The sequence below is a fragment of the Pseudorca crassidens genome, chromosome 1 (genome assembly GCF_039906515.1).
Source record: "Pseudorca crassidens isolate mPseCra1 chromosome 1, mPseCra1.hap1, whole genome shotgun sequence".
Taxonomy (NCBI): domain Eukaryota; kingdom Metazoa; phylum Chordata; class Mammalia; order Artiodactyla; family Delphinidae; genus Pseudorca; species Pseudorca crassidens.
This window is the reverse complement of record NC_090296.1, coordinates 195030759-195053074: the sequence shown is the minus strand read 5'-3', so window position 1 is coordinate 195053074 and position 22316 is coordinate 195030759. Positions and strand designations below refer to the sequence as shown.

At 38.8% G+C, this 22316-nt stretch overlaps 1 protein-coding gene across 3 annotated transcripts in view; it reads right to left on the bottom strand.

The window, feature by feature from the left end:
• Nucleotides 1-383: 383 nt before the first annotated feature.
• Nucleotides 384-22316, bottom strand: part of EPC1 (enhancer of polycomb homolog 1) — a 95160-nt gene continuing 73227 nt past the window's right edge. For 2 of the 3 annotated variants that reach the window (XM_067704652.1, XM_067704633.1), the window contains exons 3-15: nucleotides 19019-19164; nucleotides 18407-18613; nucleotides 17882-18030; nucleotides 16819-16978; nucleotides 15634-15810; nucleotides 15457-15546; nucleotides 15226-15374; nucleotides 13297-13649; nucleotides 5375-5493; nucleotides 5208-5294; nucleotides 4234-4375; nucleotides 3761-4124; nucleotides 384-1754 (exon numbers count right to left, since the gene is read on the bottom strand). In XM_067704652.1, coding sequence (XP_067560753.1) covers nucleotides 1682-1754; nucleotides 3761-4124; nucleotides 4234-4375; nucleotides 5208-5294; nucleotides 5375-5493; nucleotides 13297-13649; nucleotides 15226-15374; nucleotides 15457-15546; nucleotides 15634-15810; nucleotides 16819-16978; nucleotides 17882-18030; nucleotides 18407-18613; nucleotides 19019-19164 — 2216 coding nt within the window. In that variant the 3' untranslated portion in view covers nucleotides 384-1681. The remainder of the gene's footprint in view (nucleotides 1755-3760; nucleotides 4125-4233; nucleotides 4376-5207; nucleotides 5295-5374; nucleotides 5494-13296; nucleotides 13650-15225; nucleotides 15375-15456; nucleotides 15547-15633; nucleotides 15811-16818; nucleotides 16979-17881; nucleotides 18031-18406; nucleotides 18614-19018; nucleotides 19165-22316) is intronic. The other variant, XM_067704642.1, reaches the window with a different exon arrangement.

Sequence of the window (22316 nt, the reverse complement as noted above, 5' to 3'; positions counted from 1 at the left end):
TGGGAGCTTCTCTGCCCACCCTACCCCTACCGGAAACGGCAACCTCCACCCCATCCTGGCACGGCTTCTCCCCTCTCCTTGCTTTACTTTCCCCCCAAATACTTACCTTAATACAATTTAAATTTTACATCTTCATCTTGTTTTTATCACTCAATGAAATTATAAATTCCATGAAGGCAGGAAATTTTTTCACTGTAGTAGGACCTAAAACAGTCCCAAGCATACTGGGTAATCATTCAATAAATAATTGTTGGAAAAAATGAACTGGAAAGTAATTGCTCACGTTCCCATGACCGGCCCTGCCCCCGCCTTTACTGAATGATTTTAATTAAAGTCACACAAAAGTTCTTGGGTTGAAAAGAAAAGCAAACGACCACTACACATTAGTTTGTCAACATGTAATGCCCTGGGTTTATTTTGTGAGAATTCTATCACAATTTTTCCAGGTGGGATTAAAAACCTTAAGGATAATGTATGCCATTGGACTGGGCATTCAGACTTCGGTACTGACAAAGCACTAGTAGTAGTCTGTTAAGTACCATTCTCTTCACAGAAGAGAGGTCAAATATTTCCAAAGGAAGGCACCCGATATTTGTGGTTCTGGCCTCGCAGCCTTCTGGAGAATCTTAGAAGGAAAAAAGCTGGCTGGCTGTTTTTAGAAACTGGAATGATGATACACGTACAGCAATTACTGCATTCTTCTCCCTTATATCCTTTTTGTAAGAACAAGTAAAGAATGAAGTCTTTGAAACAATTCGACAATAAAAAAGTACATTTTTTTTCTTGTGCTAAAAAAAGGGCAAGACAACATAAACTCCAGTTGTAAGGACTCCATTTGCATACTTGATTTAACACTTTCTGGTGTGGAAGGAAATGGGACTACTGGGCTGTTTGCAGAGCAGCAACATAACATTAGTGCTTTAAGTACCAGAAACTGCCCACAGCTCTGTGGGCAGGTGGGGATGGGAAGATTCAAGAGACTTCATTTTTAGCTCGTTACTTGTCCTAATGATAGTAGACCAGGAAGATCCCCATTTAACAGTACATTCCCCATTTTTTAAAAACTGATGCCTTTTTTTTTTTTGTAAAATTCTGTATGTATGTCACCATTTTTTTTCACATGATACACAGAAAACTCAGGGACCCAGAGGGGAACCAAGTTATGTTATACCATTTACAAAATACCAAGGAGTCCACAGCTACCTAACACATTTACTACAGCACAGGAACCAATGAAGGTACAGTGTACAAAACTGTAAACACGGCACAATAAATAGATAAAACAGCAGGTTCTGCACCATGCACATGATGTGATGACACCCCATCTCCACACACTCTCACATCTCACACTCTTTGTTGCAATTTATTTCCCTCCCCCCCACCCCCAAGTGCAAAGCATCACAAATGGACATCTCTGTATTCAAGTAACATATATACAGGGTATTACAAATATGCAGTACTGTACAGATAACTGCTGTATTCTTAATTTACAGATGCTGATTTTTTTCCCTATTAACAGTAAGAAAAGAAAAATTGAAGCATGAGAGATGAGCATTGCTGTCAAGTCCCCACAGCTGCCACAGAAACGCATGTGCTGCATTCCATCATCCCTTGCATTCAAAATGCTACTGATGCATAGCACCTAATCAAGTCCCCAGGCTGCGGCTCCATCCCGAGGAAGCTACGTCACCTCCATCGCTACTGTATTGTCTGCTATGTTGTTTAGTGCTGGCTTTTCTGATTCGTGATTTTCCCTGTTGAAAAAAGTTCCATAAATTATTTATCTGCAATCAATCTAACAAATCAAGAGGATCTTCCTAATAAAAAGTTTACATGTTTTTAATAATAGAAAGAGATCTGACTCTTTTGGGACAGGATAGCAAGTAGAGGAATTGAACTTTTACAGTTTATTATTAGGAACACAACCGGAAGTCAGGCTTGGGTCCGCTGCACACTCCATGGTCAGCTACATTACCAACAAACCTGTAGTAGCACCCAAGCAAGCTAGATGTTCCAACACATAAAGAATAACCAAGCTTCAGTTTATAGTTTCAATCTCTTCCTCTATTAAACCTTTCCTAAGAGTTTTAAAAAGGAACAATGTGAGTGAAGGTCATTTATGTCAGGACTTTTAAGTCCGAGTTTTTTCTCTATGTGGAGCTGAGCAATCAGAAGACCAGGGTCCCCGCTGCCCCTGCCCCTCGACTGCTGACGTGCTCTGGGAGCTCAGTTCCTCCTCTGGGTCTCAGTTCTTACTTACTTACTTACTTAATTTACTTACTTACTTATTTACTTTTTTTTTACAGCAGGTTCTTATTAGTCATCCATTTTATACACATCAGTGTATACATGTCAGTCCCAATCGCCCAATTCATCACACCACCATCCCCACCCCCCCACGGCTTTCCCCCCTTGGTGTCCATACGTTTGTTCTCTACATGTGTCTCAACTTCTGCCCTGCAAACTCAGTTCCCTCATCTTTAAACAGAGGGGCTAAAGTAAGTGATGCGAACGTTTCCCTTACACTTCGAGTCTCCCGTGGTTATATAATTCTGTCGTGATGAAAACCACGTGTTATATATTTAAGTAAGAGCTATAGTTGTTTGGCTAGCTATGACTAGACCCAGAATATTAAGAATGGATAAGCACTGAGCAGATGTGACTACCACATAAGTTCAGAAGCAGAAGGGATGCACGGGTCCAGAAACCAATAGCTGCAGTCTGTTGCTACGAAGCCTGCTCCTGCCCTGGGCCACTGCCAGCTGAGGAAGTCTACGCGTCAGAGCGGCAGCCAAGACGCCTCACAGTCTGGCCGCCAACCACTCCAACCTCTACCACTAACCTTCCCAAATCTCTAGACAAACTAGGTTACTTGGTAACCTCTGAAACACATACGTATTTCCCCAACTCTTTTCTTCCTCCCTTCTGCCCAGCCAAGATGAAATCTGATTTTTTTTTTTTTGGTAGAACATTCCCAGAATATCCCTGGTGTAAAAAATATCTCTTATATGGAAATTACAGCCACACTCTACACGTGCTAATTTGACAAGCATATTATATTTTGTGATACCTCTAGAACAATTTTTACCTATTACTTACAATTAACATTATTTAACTTTTCACACTTTTATGCTCATCTTCTAACTCAACTGAAAACTCCTGTCTTTCTCTTTTTGTTTCCCCTCAAGTAGACAGCAAGATTTTAATTCCCGTTAATATTTAAAACAGAATAGAGCCTGAGCAAACATTCTAAACTGTCTACTGAAACCTAAGAAAACAAGTTAGCATAGAAAATAACGGTCTGATTAAAAGTTGACCCGGCATGAATACTGTAACCCTTCACATTATTTACACTATTAAGAGAGGCTTAATTAGTGTACTAGCCATGGCGGGTTTTATCACTTCTATGTGAGAAGCTGTGGAAGAAATCATAAGCAAGAGAAACATTCTAAAGAGAACTCCTTCGATCCAAAGGTGAAATAAAGAGTGAGACTATTATAAGCTCTTATTATACTAAGTCATGTCCCAATCATACATGCAATATTCACTATACTCCCTTGAAAGTTCAAATTCTCAGCAATATTGAATTACAACATTTATCTGTTTAGTTCTTACATAAATAAGGAATTCTCATCTATACATTTTTAATGTATATAAGGAAAAGAGCAAAAAACACAAAGAAATAAGTAGAGAGCAATGCCACAGAATTTAAGTCAGATTTCATATTTTTCAAACACTTTGGGTTTAAATAACTACTCACCGTGGAACTGCATCTACGGCGGATGAAGACGGGACCTTGGAAACTTGACAGTTTGCTGCGGCAGCCAGCTTTAAGGCAGACGATGGGACAGCACTTAAAGTCCTAGGTATGTGTCGTGCGTTTATGGGGGCAAGAGAGTTTACAGTGGCGACTGATGAAGGTACAGTTAATCGGATGTTGTTCCCAATCAGAACCTGAGTTGTTGCAGAACTGGCAGCAGTCACTGGGTGACTCGGTGCACTGTGGGAACCCGCCGTCTGCGTCGCGTTCGCAGGCTGTAGCAAAGCTGGCCCTGCTGTCGACGGACTCGTGTGGACAAGTGCCGGGGGTGCAGTACTACTGAGGTGTAAGCCCTTGTATACTCCTAGGGAAAAGGAAAGAAGCAGCTGAACAACCGCAACTCTGCTCCTTGTTTACTACAGGTATACGTTACAAACACTATCAAAACACCTCAAACGTCTTTATCCTTTTACCTGAGGCTGGAAGGACGCCATTCACCCCGATTCCAAGCACCACATCCTCCTTCATCTTGAATCCCATCAGTTGTTCTGATGTCACCAAAGCAGAAGCAGCAAATTGAGCACTGGCAGAATCCAAAGTCTTGGAAACAAAACCCTAAAAAGAAAATACAACACAAATCTCATCAGCATCACTTAGTCTCAAATTATTACTAAAGCTACACAGGTTACCAAAATCAGTCTGAATATAAATGAAAGTTGCAAACCACTGAAATATCTTCATCTCTCTGACAGGCATAAATTGGATTAATGTTCAAATCATCTTATAACTCAAGGATTATGAATTTTGATCTTCTTATGTGACAATATATAATATGGAATTACCAAAATAAACCTTTTATAAGGTGGAAACAGTAAACCTCCAACACAAAGTGTTGGACACGAAATATGCTAGTAAAACATTTCAGTGATTTGCAATGAATGAGTCAATGAATGAATCAATTCATATAATCTGAATAAGTATGTAAAACTTCCTTCATCTAACTTACACATACATATACACACGTGACCAAAGGCACCTTTGGGACAGTAAGATAACTATCCCTTTGGAACAGAAGGAACAAAACATCACATTCTAACTCAGCCTAGAAATTAAGAAGCGTCTTGAATTTTTTTTAATGAATTTTTCCTCTAAGATGCTTAGAGACACGAATCTCAGCCTTTAGTTAAGCCTTAAATATGTTTAAGTGGCAAACATTTATCATGCTTTAAGTTCAAAAGTGATTTAATAGTAAAAGAGGTTATTTTAGCATAAATTTTAATAATAATTAAAACTCTCCACATAGAGAGCTGGGTGGGGTTGTATATTAAAGAGGTACATTCACAGACTACAGGTCAGACTTGAAGACAGGGTCTTCATCTCATCTGACTATGCTTTTTAGTTTTACTTTTTAAAATAGGTAGCAGAGGGCAACAGCTTCTATACTCACCTGGAACGTTCTTTCTAAACCCTGTACAGAATGGCTATGATGTAGATTCAGGTGAAAGCCACTTTCCTGCTGGTTAGATGCAAGGCTCTATGACAACAGTTGGTAATTAGAGATGAACTCTGGTGGGAAACCATGAGGGATAATCATAAGACAGACAAATCCCTCACCTGTGACGTGGTGGTGGAGGAATTACTACTTGCTTGCTGTTGCTGAATTTGTGCAAGCTGCTGTTTCTGCATGAGTGCCAGCTGCTGCTGATGTTGCTGGTATTGTTCGGCTGTAAATGCTGAACATAAAATGAGAAAACACTTTACAAAAAGGCACAGCTATCGCACGCATCATACAGTACACGAAAACAAATTTTAGCATTTAAGAAAAAATTTGCGCAGAATTAAAGCATTTTAGCATCCTGTTAAAGATCACTTCCGAATGAAAATTTCAGCATTTTTATAACCACACTTAACGAGAGTGGCTTGAGTTTAAAGAAAAACAAAATGAAACTTTCCGAGCTGCACATAGGAAAGAGAAGTGCTCACTTCCCAAGTTTCAAAACCATTACTTTTTGTAAGCTGTGACACTTGTGCTAGACAGTGTAAAAGGTAATACCAGCTTTTTTCATCCGCATTATTTGAAATTCAACTTTGCACTGAGCTTGAGAAGAAATCTGATAATCACCATTTAGTTTCTAGTTTATTCATACTACTGTCCCAATGCATTCAGATGATCCCTAGCAGTTCTGTGTAGAAATACTAATTGTTCTACATATTTTCTAATTTTAGTCATTACAAAAATTTCCTTCATATGAAATATAAGGTTGTTGGTTTATTACTTTTTTTTTTTAAAGAACCCATCCTTTAAGTTTAACAGGAAGAAAAGAGGCTCCAAAGGTTAATTAATTTTCCCCACCCAATTAACCCACCTGGAAAAAATCCAGTCAATAAGAACGGAGATGTTTATGTTGGTTTACTGTACAGAATGATGTCTGAGGAAAGACACTGTGTTATGCTACTTATGTTTGTCTATGGAGAGCTCAGTTCTAAAAAAAACAAACAAAAAAATGTTCATTTATTACTCCCCCAAAAAGTGTGTGCAGTTTTTAAAAAGGAAACCTTTTTCTTTTTCTTTTTCCTTTTTTTTTTGCCAATTTAAAAAAAAGAAAAAAAAAAAGCACATACAATCACAACATCTGACTTTAAGGCTTCTTTTAAGAAGCCTGTGATGGTTGCGTAAGAACTATTTAAAACAGAAAAAAAGGGTTATCATGCATCCCTGGGTACTAGGGAATCTATAAATCATGCATATTTCCTCAATCTAAAGTTTAATGTTTTCAAAATACTGTCAGCTAATTTGTTGTCTTTAGTTAAAGACATTTTGAAAATTTCTTTAGAGTATTACTTCATCAAGTTTTGCAATTTTCACTTATAACTCATAAGAATCTTTATCCCCCAGGATACAGCTTCTGCCTAGGACACCTACAAAATGCTTAGATAGATGTTAAGTAGAAATTCTACCACGTTTTGAACGCATCAGAAAACTGTGAAATAATGTTTAAGAAAACCTCAGAAGTTATTAGTATTTACACAGGCTTTTATACTTGCGCTGAACTAATTTCTTGGGTTACAAAGGCAAAAAATAATTTCTTGTTGGAAAAATTCTACTTTTCATTTTCTTATTTTGGGTGTTACAAATCTGTTTAGTTGATATATGTCCTTTGATGAGTTTCTCTTCCTACTATGTTTGTAATTCTCAGATCTGAATTCTACCGGAAAAAGCTTTTATTGATAATAGGATAATCCCTAAATACTGACATAAACTTTCTGTCAACGTGACCATTTCCATATAACAGAAACGTGTTAAACCAGAATTTGAAAAAAAAAAAAAAAAAGCTGCCCTGAAAGAGTGATTATAATTAAAATAATATCTCTATGTTGGAAAAAAATCCATAAAAGCAACTGTTTAAAACTAAAGATCCTTAATTTATTAGACAGGTTCGCTAATATGTTTCTGTGATTTCTACTTTAATTTCCTAAGCTTAAGTGTGTTGCCTAAACCTTGAATTTCCTGGTAGGAGATAATTAATAAACTTAAAAAAGAAGAAGAAGAAAAAAAAGGACCATTTCTGGAAGGTCACGTCATTACACATCTAGAAAACAATAATTTAGCATTCACTGTAAAGATCTATATACAAAACTCCATTTATATGAATGAAAATATTCTTTTGCAGAATTCTGCTGGTATTTGTTTTAATTTAAACATTGGCAATATTAAATTGGAAATCGATTTGAATAAAGTTTCCAAATATTTTTTCCCTATTTATATCAACATTTCAGTCCTCAGTCTCTGAGGGTTTTGTGAATTTCACTTTTTTTTTAACAACTGTTAACTTCCTCCAAATACAGATTTAGAAATAAAAATGCAACTGACATTTTAGATCACTAACGCTCATTGAGATCCCTATGTTAGCCTATTTCTTACATATCTCTATACTCCAGAGTCTAGTTATAAAAATTTCCCCTGGACATTTCTGATAGATGTTCTAGAAGAAACGCACAGAGTAACATAAGCTAGAAGGATGGTAATAAAAACCATGGGTCTAGGGGCCAAGAGGTCTCGATTTTTCTTTCATTCTCAGCTCTGTCATAACTGGCTGAGTTCACCTGAGCAAGTTATTTAATCATTTGGGGCTCAGTATGTTCATCTGAAATACACGAGATTAAATTAGGTCATCATTAAGGTCCTTTTCAAGCCATGAGATGCTAAGATTTTATACTTCTTCTGAGAAATAAAATTCCAATCCAAAACGCTGTATGAATGAGTAGGAAAGCTTGGACAAAGGTAAGGCAGTAAATTTGGGCAAATAAAATCTGAGCTGGGTTTTGCACTATTACTTACCCAGGAAACTGAGCAAAGTCTAACCAAATGCTAAGTGGAAATAAACAAAAATGAGCATATTTCCCTGTATCTCTATCAAGGTAAAGTTTTTAGGTTGTATGTCTACCTCCAGATATTGTGTGGTAGTCAAGTTTGCAATTCACATAAAGATGGACAAGGTGGTTTTGTGGACAGATCACCAGACCTAGAATCAGAATCATTTCAAAGGACCAAAAAATTTTAGATCAGGAGGGATTCTTGGTGATTTCCTTCTATAATCTCACACTAGAGATGAAGAAACTTTCATCCGAGGTCACAAAGATATTTAGTAGTGGAAGGGGAAATAAAACTACCCCCAAACCAATGAGATTTTAAATATAAAAAGAAATAGACAAAAGTTTGTTTCAGATTTAATATGATTTACAAAAAATAATCAAACTTTTTAGGTACCAACAGTGTGCATCATGCTTTAAAAGAAATCTCATCTATAGAGCATCTGACAGACAGGGGTCTAGGGAGCGGAGCAGAGTCACGGGAGGGACAAGATTAAAAGCTGAGAACAGGGAAGGAGCACGACAGGACTTCAAATATCTGGAGGACACTATGATGTGGGAGAGCAAGAAAACGCACTCAGTGTGCTTCCAAGGGCAAACAGGACCTGCGGATTTAAATTTAAGGAGGCAGCTTTTGCTCGATATATGGACAAACTTTCTAAACAAGACTCCCAACTGCAGAATAACCTGATCTAGAAAGTTGCTGAATTTTAATCTGTCCCTAGAGGTGCCGAGGCAGAGGCCAGAAACCACCGCTCTGTGGGTAGCCTCTAACAATCCTCTGGGGTAGGAATTTAGATGAAATAATCTAAAACTTTACGAGTCCACGTCCTATGCAAGGACCTATCATGCAGTAGGTACACCAGCGCCAGGAATGGCCTAGTGCTCAGCCTGCTGGCCTTTAAGTCACATTCCTGTAGCTGGAGCAGATCAATGGAATGACCGGGGGCGGCAGGGCTGTGGGGGGAGGAAGGTGACAGGTACTTAGGAAAAAGTAAACAATTTGAAAATTCAGTTTGAGAAGATGGATTCTAGATTACCAAAATGTATATTTTGTTAAAAAAAAAAAACCAACAAACCCAAACACCTGCTTTAAAAGATACTCCTCAATTAGAAATTTCTCTGAGCAGTACACAGGTAGAAAATTATTTTAATACAGGAGAGAAGGGTAACTATAAAGAAATAAACAGAAGCTGAAATGACTCCAGACAGTATTACAGTACGACCGCCTCATCAGTAAGCCTGAACTGACAGACTGGAGGTTCGTGAGCACGTATCAGTTACCTAAAACATCCAATCTGAAAACAAAAGTTTGTTGTAATTCATATGACGGCAAAACACGACCAAACCTGAATTCATTTGGCTGCAAACATCTTGAACGTGAGGTTATTTGTGGTCAAACTTTCCACTGAGTGTGACTATTCTCGCACTTCAGTACACGACTGTAGAACTATTAATGTATTTCACTATGGGTGTTACTCCAGAATCTGCTGAGGAAGTAATTCTGAGTTTTGAAACACATCCAGGTAAGGATAAGGTCCCACAAATCTACAAAATCTAACAATGAAAATCTTCAGTGTTCAAATCTAGAGTTCCTTTTTTACCGTAATATTAAAATTTTATGCTAACTAATAAGGACCTGCTGTAGAGCACAGGGAACTCTTCTCAATACTCTGTAATGACCTATATGGGAAAAGAATCTAAAAAAGAATAGATAGGGGCTTCCCTGGTGGCGCAGTGGTTTAGAGTCTGCCTGCTGATGCAGGGGACACGGGTTCGTGCCCCGGTCCGGGAAGATTCCACATGCCGCGGAGCGGCTGGGCCCGTGAGCCATGGCCACTGAGCCTGCGTGTCCGGAGCCTGTGCTCCGCAACGGGAGAGGCCACAACCGTGAGAGGCCCGCGTACTGCAAAAAAAAAAAAAAAAAAAAAAGAGTAGATATATGTATATGTATAACTGAGTCACTTTGCTGTACAGCAGAAACTAACACAACATTGTTAATCAACTATACACTCCAATAAAAATGTTTTAAAAATTTATGCTACAAATAGAAGTAAACCGCACTGCTGAGTAAGCTACAGATGTTGAGACTTATTAGAACCTATCATTCTTGCTACAATTTCTTATTGACTTATGAAAATAATCCAAATCTATACTGTAGATATGGGAGTTTGGAAAAATGACTTAAAATGCTGATGAAATTTCACTGGGAACTAGGAATTCAAATCCTGAACATATAATGGTTTTAAAATCACTTTTCTGGAAAAAAAAAAATCACTTTTCTGTTTTCAGTCTTTCTGAATTACAGAGTCCTTCCTAATTATGAAAAAAGATATTAATTCTGAATCTGATATCCCCTCAAACACATGCAAATGAATACTTAGTCACTGAACAAACACTAAGCTTTCAAAGATTTTTTTAATAAAGTTTTTTTTTTTCTTTTCTCTTTTGGCTGCACTGCCCAGCTTGTGGGATTTAACTTCCCCGAGCAGGGATTGAACCCGGGCCCTCGGCAGGGAGAGAGTGCAAAGTCCTAACTACTGAACTGCCTGGGAATTCCCCAAAGATATTTTTGTAGATTAAAAAAAAATAGAAAAATGTATTTGGAAACTGTCCAAATCACATATTAACTAAAGATTATTTAAAATACACAATTTATCCTTACGTACTAAAATCCAGTCCTAAAAATTCTAACACTGTGACATTCTGCTGTACAGTACCCAGAGGCCCAAGCACTCTAGCACTGACTAACCAGGCTACTGGTCTGACTGCACAACTCTGCAAAATGGTCAAGACAGGGAAGCAAGCAAAAAAGACTCCAAGCAGCAGCTGACACAGAGGCTACGAAAGCTGGCGTGTTAGAACTCAGGCCTTTACCAAAAACATGGCTCCTGACGGCCTCATTCGAATTTCCTATTTCAAAGTGAGAACAGGCCCTTAGAGAGGCTTATTTAGAAAAGGGACAATCAGTCCAGAGGGCATCACTATGTCACAGCATACACATAAATATTAATATTTAAAACAATGATAGAATAATCAAAAATGGCTAAATCAAAACCCACATATTTGGCTTAGGCGGCAGGCAAGTATATCAGCTGACTCGTAGGTCATATAATGACTGGTTAAGTTCTAAAGTCAGTGTGGTAAAAATTAAGCCTTAAAAATTCCTTTAGCGTGTACCACGACGGGTCCATCTCCTCCTTTCAACAAGCCCGACACAGCCGCGTTTCCTTTGGCATCACGCTAGATCAGAGTTTCTGTGGCTGAATGCCAGACGGAGCAGTTTGGTTTGTATCTGGGGGCTACACCAAATGAAAAAAAAAATCTTTAAAACTACAATTACATCGACAAGATGAGATGCTTAACAGAGCGAGGCAGCAATGCAGGCACTGACGCTGCAAGAGGAACAGTAATAGACTCACTTCTCCCGCTCCCAGCGTGGCTCACTCTTTTAGTTCAACTCTATTTAGAATCCTGTATAATATCTGAACTGCTAAAATTTTAATTTTTTCCCCAGGGGCCTATAGCTGAATTCCCTTAAGTTAAAGCTACACATGATATGAGTCCACTGTTACATACTTTATAGAGCACAAAGAGAAAAGCTTTAGGTTTCTGGAATATCCACAAACATGAAAGAATGAAGCACTGCCCTAAAGCAACCTGCAGGTATCTATTCTCTAACTATACAGGAAGATCTGGTAAAATTTAAGGGAAAATTGAAAACAATCAGATGCAACAGGAAAAAATTGATAAACCCATTTAATTTTATCACATATACAGGGGAAGGAAATGATTAAAAAGAAAATTATACGGTTATTAAAGATTTTTTTCAGCTATACTTTTGGTAATACTACTGTTCCATGTTCACCTTTTAATATGCTTCGGCAAACACAAATCAAGTAAGTTTTACAGTATCAACGCTTACTTAGGTAGTATGGCAAACAATTTACATTAAAAAAAATCACTGTAAGAGCCTTAGGATAGTTATATGACTTTATTTTAAGAGGTGGAGAAGACGAGGAATTGACAGAACAAGCCAATTTTCTACGTCTAGTCTCAAAAGAATTTTAAACAACTGAAAAATCTTTATCAGGGAAACATATTACAAGTTTATACTATTAAAATCTCTACACTCACACCAATATATGTCCTCCTTCATACTGAAAAATTCTTCATTTTGATTTTTAAGACTATAAAAGCAGAGAGAAACTGACTCTTCATGATATAGACTCTGAAATTAATGGGATTATAAATAATCTGTTAGGTAGGCCTCAGACTAAGTTAGATTATCTTCTACTTGATTTCTGAAATGTTATTATTTTTCTTATGAGTTGAACGACTTCCGCTCCGCAGAAGTACTTTATTTCTAAACACAAAGTAAATTAGTTTATGGAACCTTTTCTGAAGGTCTTCAAGAATAAGAAGCACATTTTCATATTTATTAGGTTTAACTGTAGCCTTACCAGATAATTAGGGGGACAGAATAAACATCTTTATAAAAATCTGTATGACAATTTTAACAGTGAATTTCTATAATCTACAAGCCTCAAACAACAGATATTTGCTTTAAAACAGAAAACTAAACTTTGAAGAATATTTTAAGTAGATGGCATTTATTTTAGACACATTTCACAATGTAGGCCTAATGCTAAAGTAGGTATTACCTGAAAATGTTTCCAAAATTATTAAAATAATCCTTACACAAACGTTGTTCTTTGAAAAATTAGCTTCCCTCTTACAAGTTATTCTGAATGAATGTGTAAGCACAGAAAGCTTGTATATCTATCGACTTGCTGGCTTACTTTAAAGCAGTCTAAGTAAAAGACCAGAAAAGTGTCCAAATATAAAACACTATCAACTTATGGTCCATTTTCTTTTTTTATTATTTGAAACATAATAGTTGGGTCTTGGTTGGCAGTTCACAAAGTATATCCAGGAAACAAATATTATATGTTAAATAGCAGTAAACATCTTACGTATGTGGCAATGTTTAAATGAAGACACACGTACAATCAGGACTCAAATAAATACTTAAACCTTGATTTTTAACAAGTTCTATTTTAAGAGAAAAGGACTTTTAGCTGTAAGTATAATAGACCACATATTCCAAAAACTGATGAACCCGGTGCTTCTACAGAAACGCACATCGTAACGAATGAACATACCAAAGTGCGCTGAGCCACTGCCGCTTTTACTCTGCGCAGAGGCGCTGCATGTCTGGGTCCCGGGCTGTGCTGCTGCTGTTCGACTTACACTCCGATACCATTTTCTACAGGAGACTCCATCACTGTCACTGTCACGTAGGGATGGTGTCCGAGGCCTAAAATGCCGCCATCTACATGATTTGATATTGACTAGTATCTGACTGAGGTCTTTAGAGAAAGATTTGTCCGAGGTATTTGTTTCTGAGGTATTGGCAATCTGATTGACTGGAGAATGTTGTGGTGAGGAAAGCATTTCCAAATCCAGATGGCGAAACATGCTGTCATAGTCCGAGTGAGCTCTGTCCAGTAAGACCCTGTTAAAAATAAGGCACAAACAGACATGTAAAACAGCTACTCCCCCAAGTCCCCCAAAGCCACCTCATACTGAACATTTAAGAGCTATAAATTTGATTACTTCGTTATTTGGCTCTATGGACTAAAATCTCAATTTCTGTTAAGGTTCTTTCACTTTATAATGATTCGATTAAAGAAGAAAGTAATCCGCCTTAGAGAATAAGGTATACGACCCATCTTACACAGCTGGAGTCTTCTAACAGTTCTACATTTGGCTTTACTGCATACAAGCGAATTTGACTTTTCACTTCCATTATAAAGCACCAAAACATTCATGAAATATTGCTAACATATCTGTTCTTTATTTAAGCAAAAACTTCATTTTTTTTTTTCAAGGGGGTGGGTAGGAGAAAAGCAGTAAAAGGTATGTGATCTTTGGATATTTTACACTATTAAAATTTTTTATAGACAAAATATTTGAAGCTACCACTCGAGAGGATATATTTTCATTTTATTTATATAAACCTTATAAATGATTCCATCTTAGGATGTTAACACTGACTCATGCTAGTATCAAATAAAATATAGCCAATGTAGAGAATTTTCACTACTATGATGTAAACATAATGATGGGGTTGAAAAAGCACTTAATAAAATGTATTTTAGTGACTGGATAATTCTAAACTAACGGTGAAGTGATAATAACTGCAATCAAGATTCAAAAATGAGAGCTTCCCTGGTGGCGTAGTGGTTGAGAGTCCGCCTGCCGATGCAGGGGACACGGGTTCGTGCCCCGGTCCGGGAAGATCCCACATGCCGCGGAGCGGCTGGGCCCGTGAGCCATGGCCGCTGAGCCTGTGCGTCTGGAGCCTGTGCTCCGCAACGGGAGAGGCCACAACCGTGAGAGGCCCGCGTACCGCAAAAAAAAACCCAAAAAACAAAAAAAAAGATTCAAAAATGAAAGAAATGTGTATAAGTCATTAACTGACTGTAAATTATACCCTTAGCTTTCTTCCTCAAAGCACCTTGATGATTTACCTGTTTTGCCTTTTAATTTTTTTTCACTAATATTATATGAGTGCCTTTCTTTTCCTTCCCTTTCATGTGTTCTGCAACTCCTCCCCCCTCCCACACACAACCTCACACATAAAGGCACCCAGAGTATGAAGGGCTCTATCAGGTCTAAACAAAGATCAGGTCCTGCATGGGCCCTGGAGCCCTTCCACTGGCGAGTTAACTCAGTGTACCAGTTATATGACACTTCTGAGCTTATTTAATCCTTTTTCTCAATATCTCTCAGAACTCCTAAAACGATTTTTTGTAATCCTGATTTACACTTGCCTTCATCTATCTCGGAGGCTTTCGATCTTGGGAAGAAAAGCAGATCCGTTAGGGAACCATTAGTTATGCATTAAAAGCTACGGTTGTATAAGAAACAGGTAACAAAGTGGTGAAGTATCTCAGTCAAAAAAATCAGTTAAGAATAGCAGACAGGAACAAAACGAGCTCTTTAGAAGGCCCACCTCACTTTAAGCTTTAGATCCCATTGCCCACCATCTAAAACATCCCTCTGCTAGGAACACAGAAGTGCCTTACCTTCCACCGCGCCCAACCCGTCTTCGTGCAAATCCGATACACCTCTGGGGCACGGTCAGGGTGGTCAAGCAGTAGCGGTATCGCACATCCCCTAATCCTCCGTCGCTAGGACTAGTCCAAGGCCAGTTGCCAGTTTGGTCTAAGTGAGGCTTAAAAAGAAAAATCTGGATTATTTTTTTTGTCGGCTCCAGGTGAACAGTCTGTTACTTAAAAAGAGAACCCGAAACTTACAGCATAGTACTGACAGCCTGCCTTCCTACGGAAAGCAAAAGGACCATCGGGGTCATTCTCTTCCTCAGCTTCCGAAGAGCCAGACAGAACCTTTAAATAAAAGGAAGTGCGTCAGAACATGTGCCTTCCCACATTCCTCGTGTGTGTTCATGAGAAATCAGAAATGCTTACACTGACCTGGGAGAGAGGCTCTTCGTCCGAGCTGGGAAAGTCATACTGGTTCAGGTCTTTAGCGCTGAAGCCAGGCAGCGCAGCGGGGCCGGCCTGCTGAGGAGTGGCGGCAGCAGACGAAGGTAAGACTTTGGGCTTCTTTTCATATTTACGCTTAGGTCGGATAAGCTCGGCCTTATCTTGCTGCAATACAGTCATGAATTACACACTAGAAACCATGTTCAACAAACTGAAAGTTTGGGGGGAGTTTTAAAAATAAGTTTACTGCTAAAATGAAGGCATTCCCACTCATAAGAGATACAAGACCCTTAACATTCTGTCATCTTCTATTGTAAAGTCTTAGAGGTTGGTCTCTGTGAAAACAGGAATATGTTTCTACAACCTAAACATAATCATAATCAAGTAAAAGAAGAGAACAGAAGTTCTCCAGCTGCTGAAATCCTTGAACAACAATTAGTATTTACTGCTGGCTCCTGTATCTGTTTCTTAGTTTTCTATGAAAATTCTAGGGGAGCATTTTTAAAAAGGGATGTCTAGTCTTTATTCTAAAGAATTAACAAATCAATATTGGCAAAGTAATAATGAAACATATACACAAAGCAAACTTCAGATAACTGTTAACATAGTGAAAAATAAATCCATAATGCTGAGATATTAAAAAAATAAAGAGTAGTAAGGACTTGATAGCTAAACAATGAGAGAGAATTGCGAGCAGTTTTAGAGGATAAAGATATGAAATCATTATATAGGGAAACAACACGGGAATAAAACACAGAGGCAAGAGTGACAGAGCAATGAACACAGTGCATGTTAGAAATGTGTATGGCAGGTGAGGGCAGAGGCTAGGAGAGGTATGAATTTGAGGTACAGGCAACAGGCAAGAAAGATCAGAGGCAGAAATGATATTTGTTAGGAAGAAAAAGATTATGGCAGGTATCACGGCTGACATAAATATTTATACCAAGATTTATGCAGTTTATGGCATTACGGTTTTTAAAGAAAAGTTAATTATTCAACTATAAGGTATCTCTCTTTACAAGTTCTACTGCTATATCTAAAGGCCAGTCTTAAACCAAAAGCTGGCTTTCACGGTAGAGTTTATATACATATTTTTTCTTTTTCACTCTGAATCTAGTGATAAAATACCACTCAACATTATCAGCTACTACCGCCCACAGAAATTTTTATCACCTTATTAGCTTTAAACTCCTTCACGTCCATGGCTTCCTGGTGTTTGAACTGGCCGCTGTTGGTGAGGGGGACAACAGGGATGGAGTAAGCAGGTTTCATGGGCTGTCTCTGCGCCATGACCTCAGACACGATCTCGCCACTGTAGTCACCCAGACTATATCTGAAATGGCAAAGAAAGGAAGTTGAAAACGTTAGTTCAGGAAGTACTCATCCTCGTGACGACTAATAAATAACTGAGCTATAACTATAAATCCTGATTAGACCTAAGGTAACATTACAGGTAAACTATTTGCTGAATGCTTATTAAAACTAAAGATTACATAATTCCTATTCTTTCTTTTGCTTTTTGGCTTATAGCTTTATCTTGGCACCATTAATAGGTAACTGTGGGAAAGAAAACAAAGGTTTAAATTTTAACATAGCAATTTTGGCGAAAGATTCGGTGGAGATGTTGAAATTCATGCCTAAAATGGTACGGAGGAACTTTCTGCTAATTTGAGTTGCCTGTGCTATGAAACTAACTTTTCTGAAATGAATCACAATAAACTGATTAGTGGTTTTCTTTGGGAGTAGGGACTACGAAATAGGGGAGTGAGGCTTGAAGTTTTCACTGTGCTCCCTGCTAAAGGATTACCTGAGTGTTAAGATTATGGGCCTTGCCCTCTCCCCTTTTTATACTTCCCTGTTAAAAAGCTCAGTTAAGTGTTAAGAAAAAATTCAGTACCATCTAGTAAATAAAATAAAAGCTTTAGAAGTGACAAATGTTCTCTCCCTCACAGCCCTGCACACAACTCAAGTAAGGGCAAAAGAATATGACTCCAAGACGTAAATACCTGGCATGACTTAATACCTTAATTTTACTGAACCCAGTCACGTTAGAAGTGAAAATAAGGAGAGGGACGTATGTAAAAATATGCAAAGCATACCACAGCACACATTTCAGTAGTCTCTATTATTAAAAGAATATATTTCTGGAGTTACAGATAATTGCTTAGGACATAAATTAACTCTACACAAAATTCTAATGGTCCCACGCTGCTAATGCTATTAAAATATACTTTACCTCTTTTCCATAATTTCCAGTGTTAAGTGCAATAGCTCCCTTTTACTCTTTTCTCTTCTTTTTATCATCTCTAGAATAGTAACAGCCCGACTCAGATCTCGACGCAGCTTAAGCATTTTTTCATAAGAGGCTTCATCATTTTTACGATTCTGTAAATGTGAATTTGCTTTGTTTAATGTCAATAAGCATTTCTGACTACTGGCATTCTGAGTATAGCTAGTGATATATAAGAATATATATATTTGAAGGGTGAGATTAGAATTTAAAGATACTGAAATGGAACACGGTTTACCAGGAAATCAATTTTGAATATGGTTTTTAATGGATTAACATTAAAATATATCATTAATAACTCTAATGAATTTTAAGGCTGACATTTTAAATTAATATTTTTCATTACAATATATAGAAAGTCTGTCTAAACACAAATTAAAACACAGCCTTCAGATACTGAGATACTGATAATTATAAATAAATTTTCTTACATCAAAAACATTACTACAGAATTTCCCCAGGTTCTCTTACTTTTCGAGTCTGCATTTTTTCGGTACGTCTTCTAAAGGCCACGTAAGGGTCATTTGTGCTGGAGCCATCCCGCTTCTCTTGTTTCACTGCTGGGATGAGGGCCGGCCCTCGGCAGTCTCTTCTCCGTCTGACCCAGTGCTCGTGAACGTCCCTAATTAACTCATCGTCTTCTTTCAGCAGTAGTTTGGCTTCCTGCAGGCTGACTGGCTAAATGTAAAATCATTACGTCATTTTCACATAATACAAATAAAAGGCTCAAAAGTACCTGCAAATTTAAATGACAATAATCAAAACAACAGCAGTAACAACAGACATGCTGAGCACCTTGTACATGTCAGACCATGAGCTAGATGCTATATATAAATTATTTAATTTTTGCAACAATCCTGCAATGTTTATCCATCTATTTTACAGATGGGGAAAGAGAGGCACAGAGAAATTTAAACATGCTGAATATTACACAGGCCAGTAACGGGCAGAGGTAAGACATGAACTCATGCTTGTCCGGAGCCTGCTTGCTTACCCTCTCCCCAGCATTACACTGTTTCCATATGGAAGAGAGATTTATATAGACATATACACACACTTAATATATATACAATGAAGCTGTACCTGCTGACCACTGCCTTTTTCTAGACGGTCAATCATCTCCTCAAACTGCAGTGGGCAGATGTCCATTTTCTTCTTCAGTTTATTCACAAAGACTTCATCTTCCGAATCCAAATCGTAATCGGGCTGCTCAGCATCCAAACTAAAAGCTGACAGAAAAAACCACAAGCAACCGTTTACTGTGTGAACACACGGGCAAAGCCTCTCGCGGGTGTCTGGACAATCTCTAAAGAAACAGGAAAGAGTTTTGAAAGACTGTGTTTTCAGACTCACAAACAATCTAAGCTTCCCACACTTAAAGTTTAAGAAAGAAGGGACTTCGCTCGTGGCGCAGCGGTTAAGAATCCGCCTGCCAATGCAGGGGACACGGGTTCAAGCCCTGGTCCCGGAAGATCCCACGTGCCGCAGAGCAGCTAAGCCTGTGCACCACAACTACTGAGCCCACGTGCCACAACTACTGAAGCCCAGGCGCCTGGAGCCCGTGCTCTGCAGCAAGAGAAGCCACCGCAATGAGAAGCCCGTGCACCACAACAGAGAGTAGCCCCGCTCGCCACAACTAGAGAAAGCCCGCGCACAGCAACAAAGACCCAACACAGCCAAATTTAAATAAATAAGCAAATAATTAAAAAAAAAAAGCCTGTTCTAGATCACTCCCCTTTTTACTTTACAATCTTATTTGTTAAGCACTCGAATGTGCTTGATCTCCCAGAGAGGAAGCACTGTGTCTTATCCATCTCTGTACGTCAGTGCAGAGGCAGTAAACATGTTCATCTTGTACACCAACTCTGCACGCAGTACTCTACTGAAAAGCATTTGGATATTGACTCTATTCAAGTGGGAAAAAACCCTGAAAACATCTGCAGTCAGTGTGGTGACATCTGTGACAGGAACAAGGGGGGGGACCCCGCCTGCCCCACATGTGCCATCCCTGCTTCAAGACTGACACAGTATCTGGCCCATAGGAACCCAACGAATTATTTGTGCAACTATAACGTTATGCTTCATTTTCATTTTGACCTGTATCACACTTCTGTAACATTCCTAATTAAAATAAATGAACATTCAGATCCTTCATAAAAATATCTATAAGTTACCCTCTCTGCACCCATGTTTCCTGCACCATCAGCCCTTCAGTGATTTTCCACCATCTAATTCTGTTTGCTGTTGCAATGTAAACAGAGATTTTGGAGATTCCCAAGTGGTTTAAAACTGTTGGATTAATGGGCTTCCCTGGTGGCGCAGTGGTTGAGAGTCCGCCTGCCGATGCAGGGGAGGCGGGTTCGTGCCCCGGTCCGGGAAGATCCCACATGCTGCGGGGCGGCTGGGCCCGTGAGCCATGGCCGCTGAGCCTGCGCATCCGGAGCCTGTGCTCCGCAAAGGGAGAGGCCACAACAGTGAGAGGCCCGCGTGCCGCAAAAAAAAAAAAAAAAACAAAAAAAACCCAACTGTTGGATTAAACACACTTGTTGTTTTGTCCCTAACCAAAAAAATCCACATCTGTGGAGTAACCACTAGCCACGTATGACCAATTAGATTTAAATTAACTTAATGCAAAATTCAGTAGCCACATTTCAAGTGCTAAGTATTACATGTGGCTAGTGGTTACTGCTGTTACCAGACGCTACAGATTATAAAAACATTTCCATCATCACTGGAAGTTCTATTAAAGAGGGTGATCCAGATAATCCAGAAAGCCAAACTGATAGGGCCCAACTATCAGTGTTCTGCCTACTTAAGGGTGTACTTTATACGTGTGTAGGGTCTCGTTCATACATTGCTTTGGCACCCTCCACTATAAAATTTATTTTTCTTTTAGAGCAAATCACATTTACAAAGCTTAATTATTCATAAAAACTAAACAAGCCTACCTAGTATCACCTTACTTATGCATTATCAAGATACACTTGACATACTCCTGGCATACCTTATATCATCAATGACAAGTCACATCCAACAAATTAAGGTGATGGGAAAGGAAGATTCCCGCCCTAGGGAGCTCTATGTCTTCGCCACTGAAGTGACCAAGTGCCTGAGAGGCTGCTCTTGCCTGTGCCAGAAGCTTTTCTTTAGTTAATGCAAACACATCTAAGACCTTCAAATATGAGGAGAACCAAATCTTGTTCAGATATAAAATATTAAAACCCTAGAGAAAAGCTAACATGTAAAATCTCACTTTAGGATTTCATTTGACCAAAAAACCACAGCCAATGATTGAAGTGTAATTTGGCTTCAGCCAAATGTCCAACTGACAGCTCAGCTGCAGCTGATAAAGATGTAACATATGGGGCATCCCTGGTGGCGCAGTGGTTGAGAGTCCGCCTGCCGATGCAGGGGACATGGGTTCGTGCCCCGGTCCGGGAAGATCCCACATGCCGCGGAGCGGCTGGGCCCGTGAGCCATGGCCGCGGAGCCTGCGCGTCCGTAGCCTGTGCTCCGCAATGGGAGAGGCCACAACAGTGAGAGGCCTGCGTACCGCAAAAAAAAAAAAAAAAAAAAAAGATGTAACATATATGCATCATGGTTCTAGAAACAGGAGTATCTTCAAATTTCCTGGGCCATGTTACTGAGTGCAAAAAACAAGGTCTAAAGAGAAACAGGCAAATGAGTAGCCTCTTCTAATTGAGTTCTACCAATTACAGTAAGCCCTAGTTAGCCAATAATTGTTAACTATGGGAGACATACAGTAGAAGCTGACTCTGTTTAAAACATTCTGCTAGAGATAAACCCAGATATGTATACAGGTAAACAAAATACAGTATTCTATAGAGATGGAGGAGAAAATTCTATAGAAAATAAACCTAATAAAAAGAACACAACAGTACACGTAAATTGATTAGATTATTTTAAAGGAGATACAAAGTGGTACAAACCACTGTGCTTAGAGTCCAGTAGTAAAGGTGAAATGCATACAAAAGTCTATGTAACAAATGCCATATTACAGCTCATACTAAGTGTGCACAGGTAGGTATGTCCATAACTCCAAGCAGCATTTTTAAATTACAGGAAGCAAATAGTGAAAGGGTATTTGGGTCCCCAAAATGGCACAAAACGTAGACTGGGAACAGAATAGAACTCCTGATGGAAAAGAAGGCACAGTATTCGAGGCTGAGGAGAAACCTCCCACAGCAGGGAGGGCACACAGGTTTCCGCTCAAGCACTAGCTCCCCGTGACTGGTAACAGCTACTTGCAAAGACCCTGGAATAAATTCTGGGCAGCAGAAAAGACCATCGTAATAGTGGTATTTACTGTGCGGTGGTAGGTATTTGACATCCTTGCTTGGACCTAAGAAGACAAAAGCGA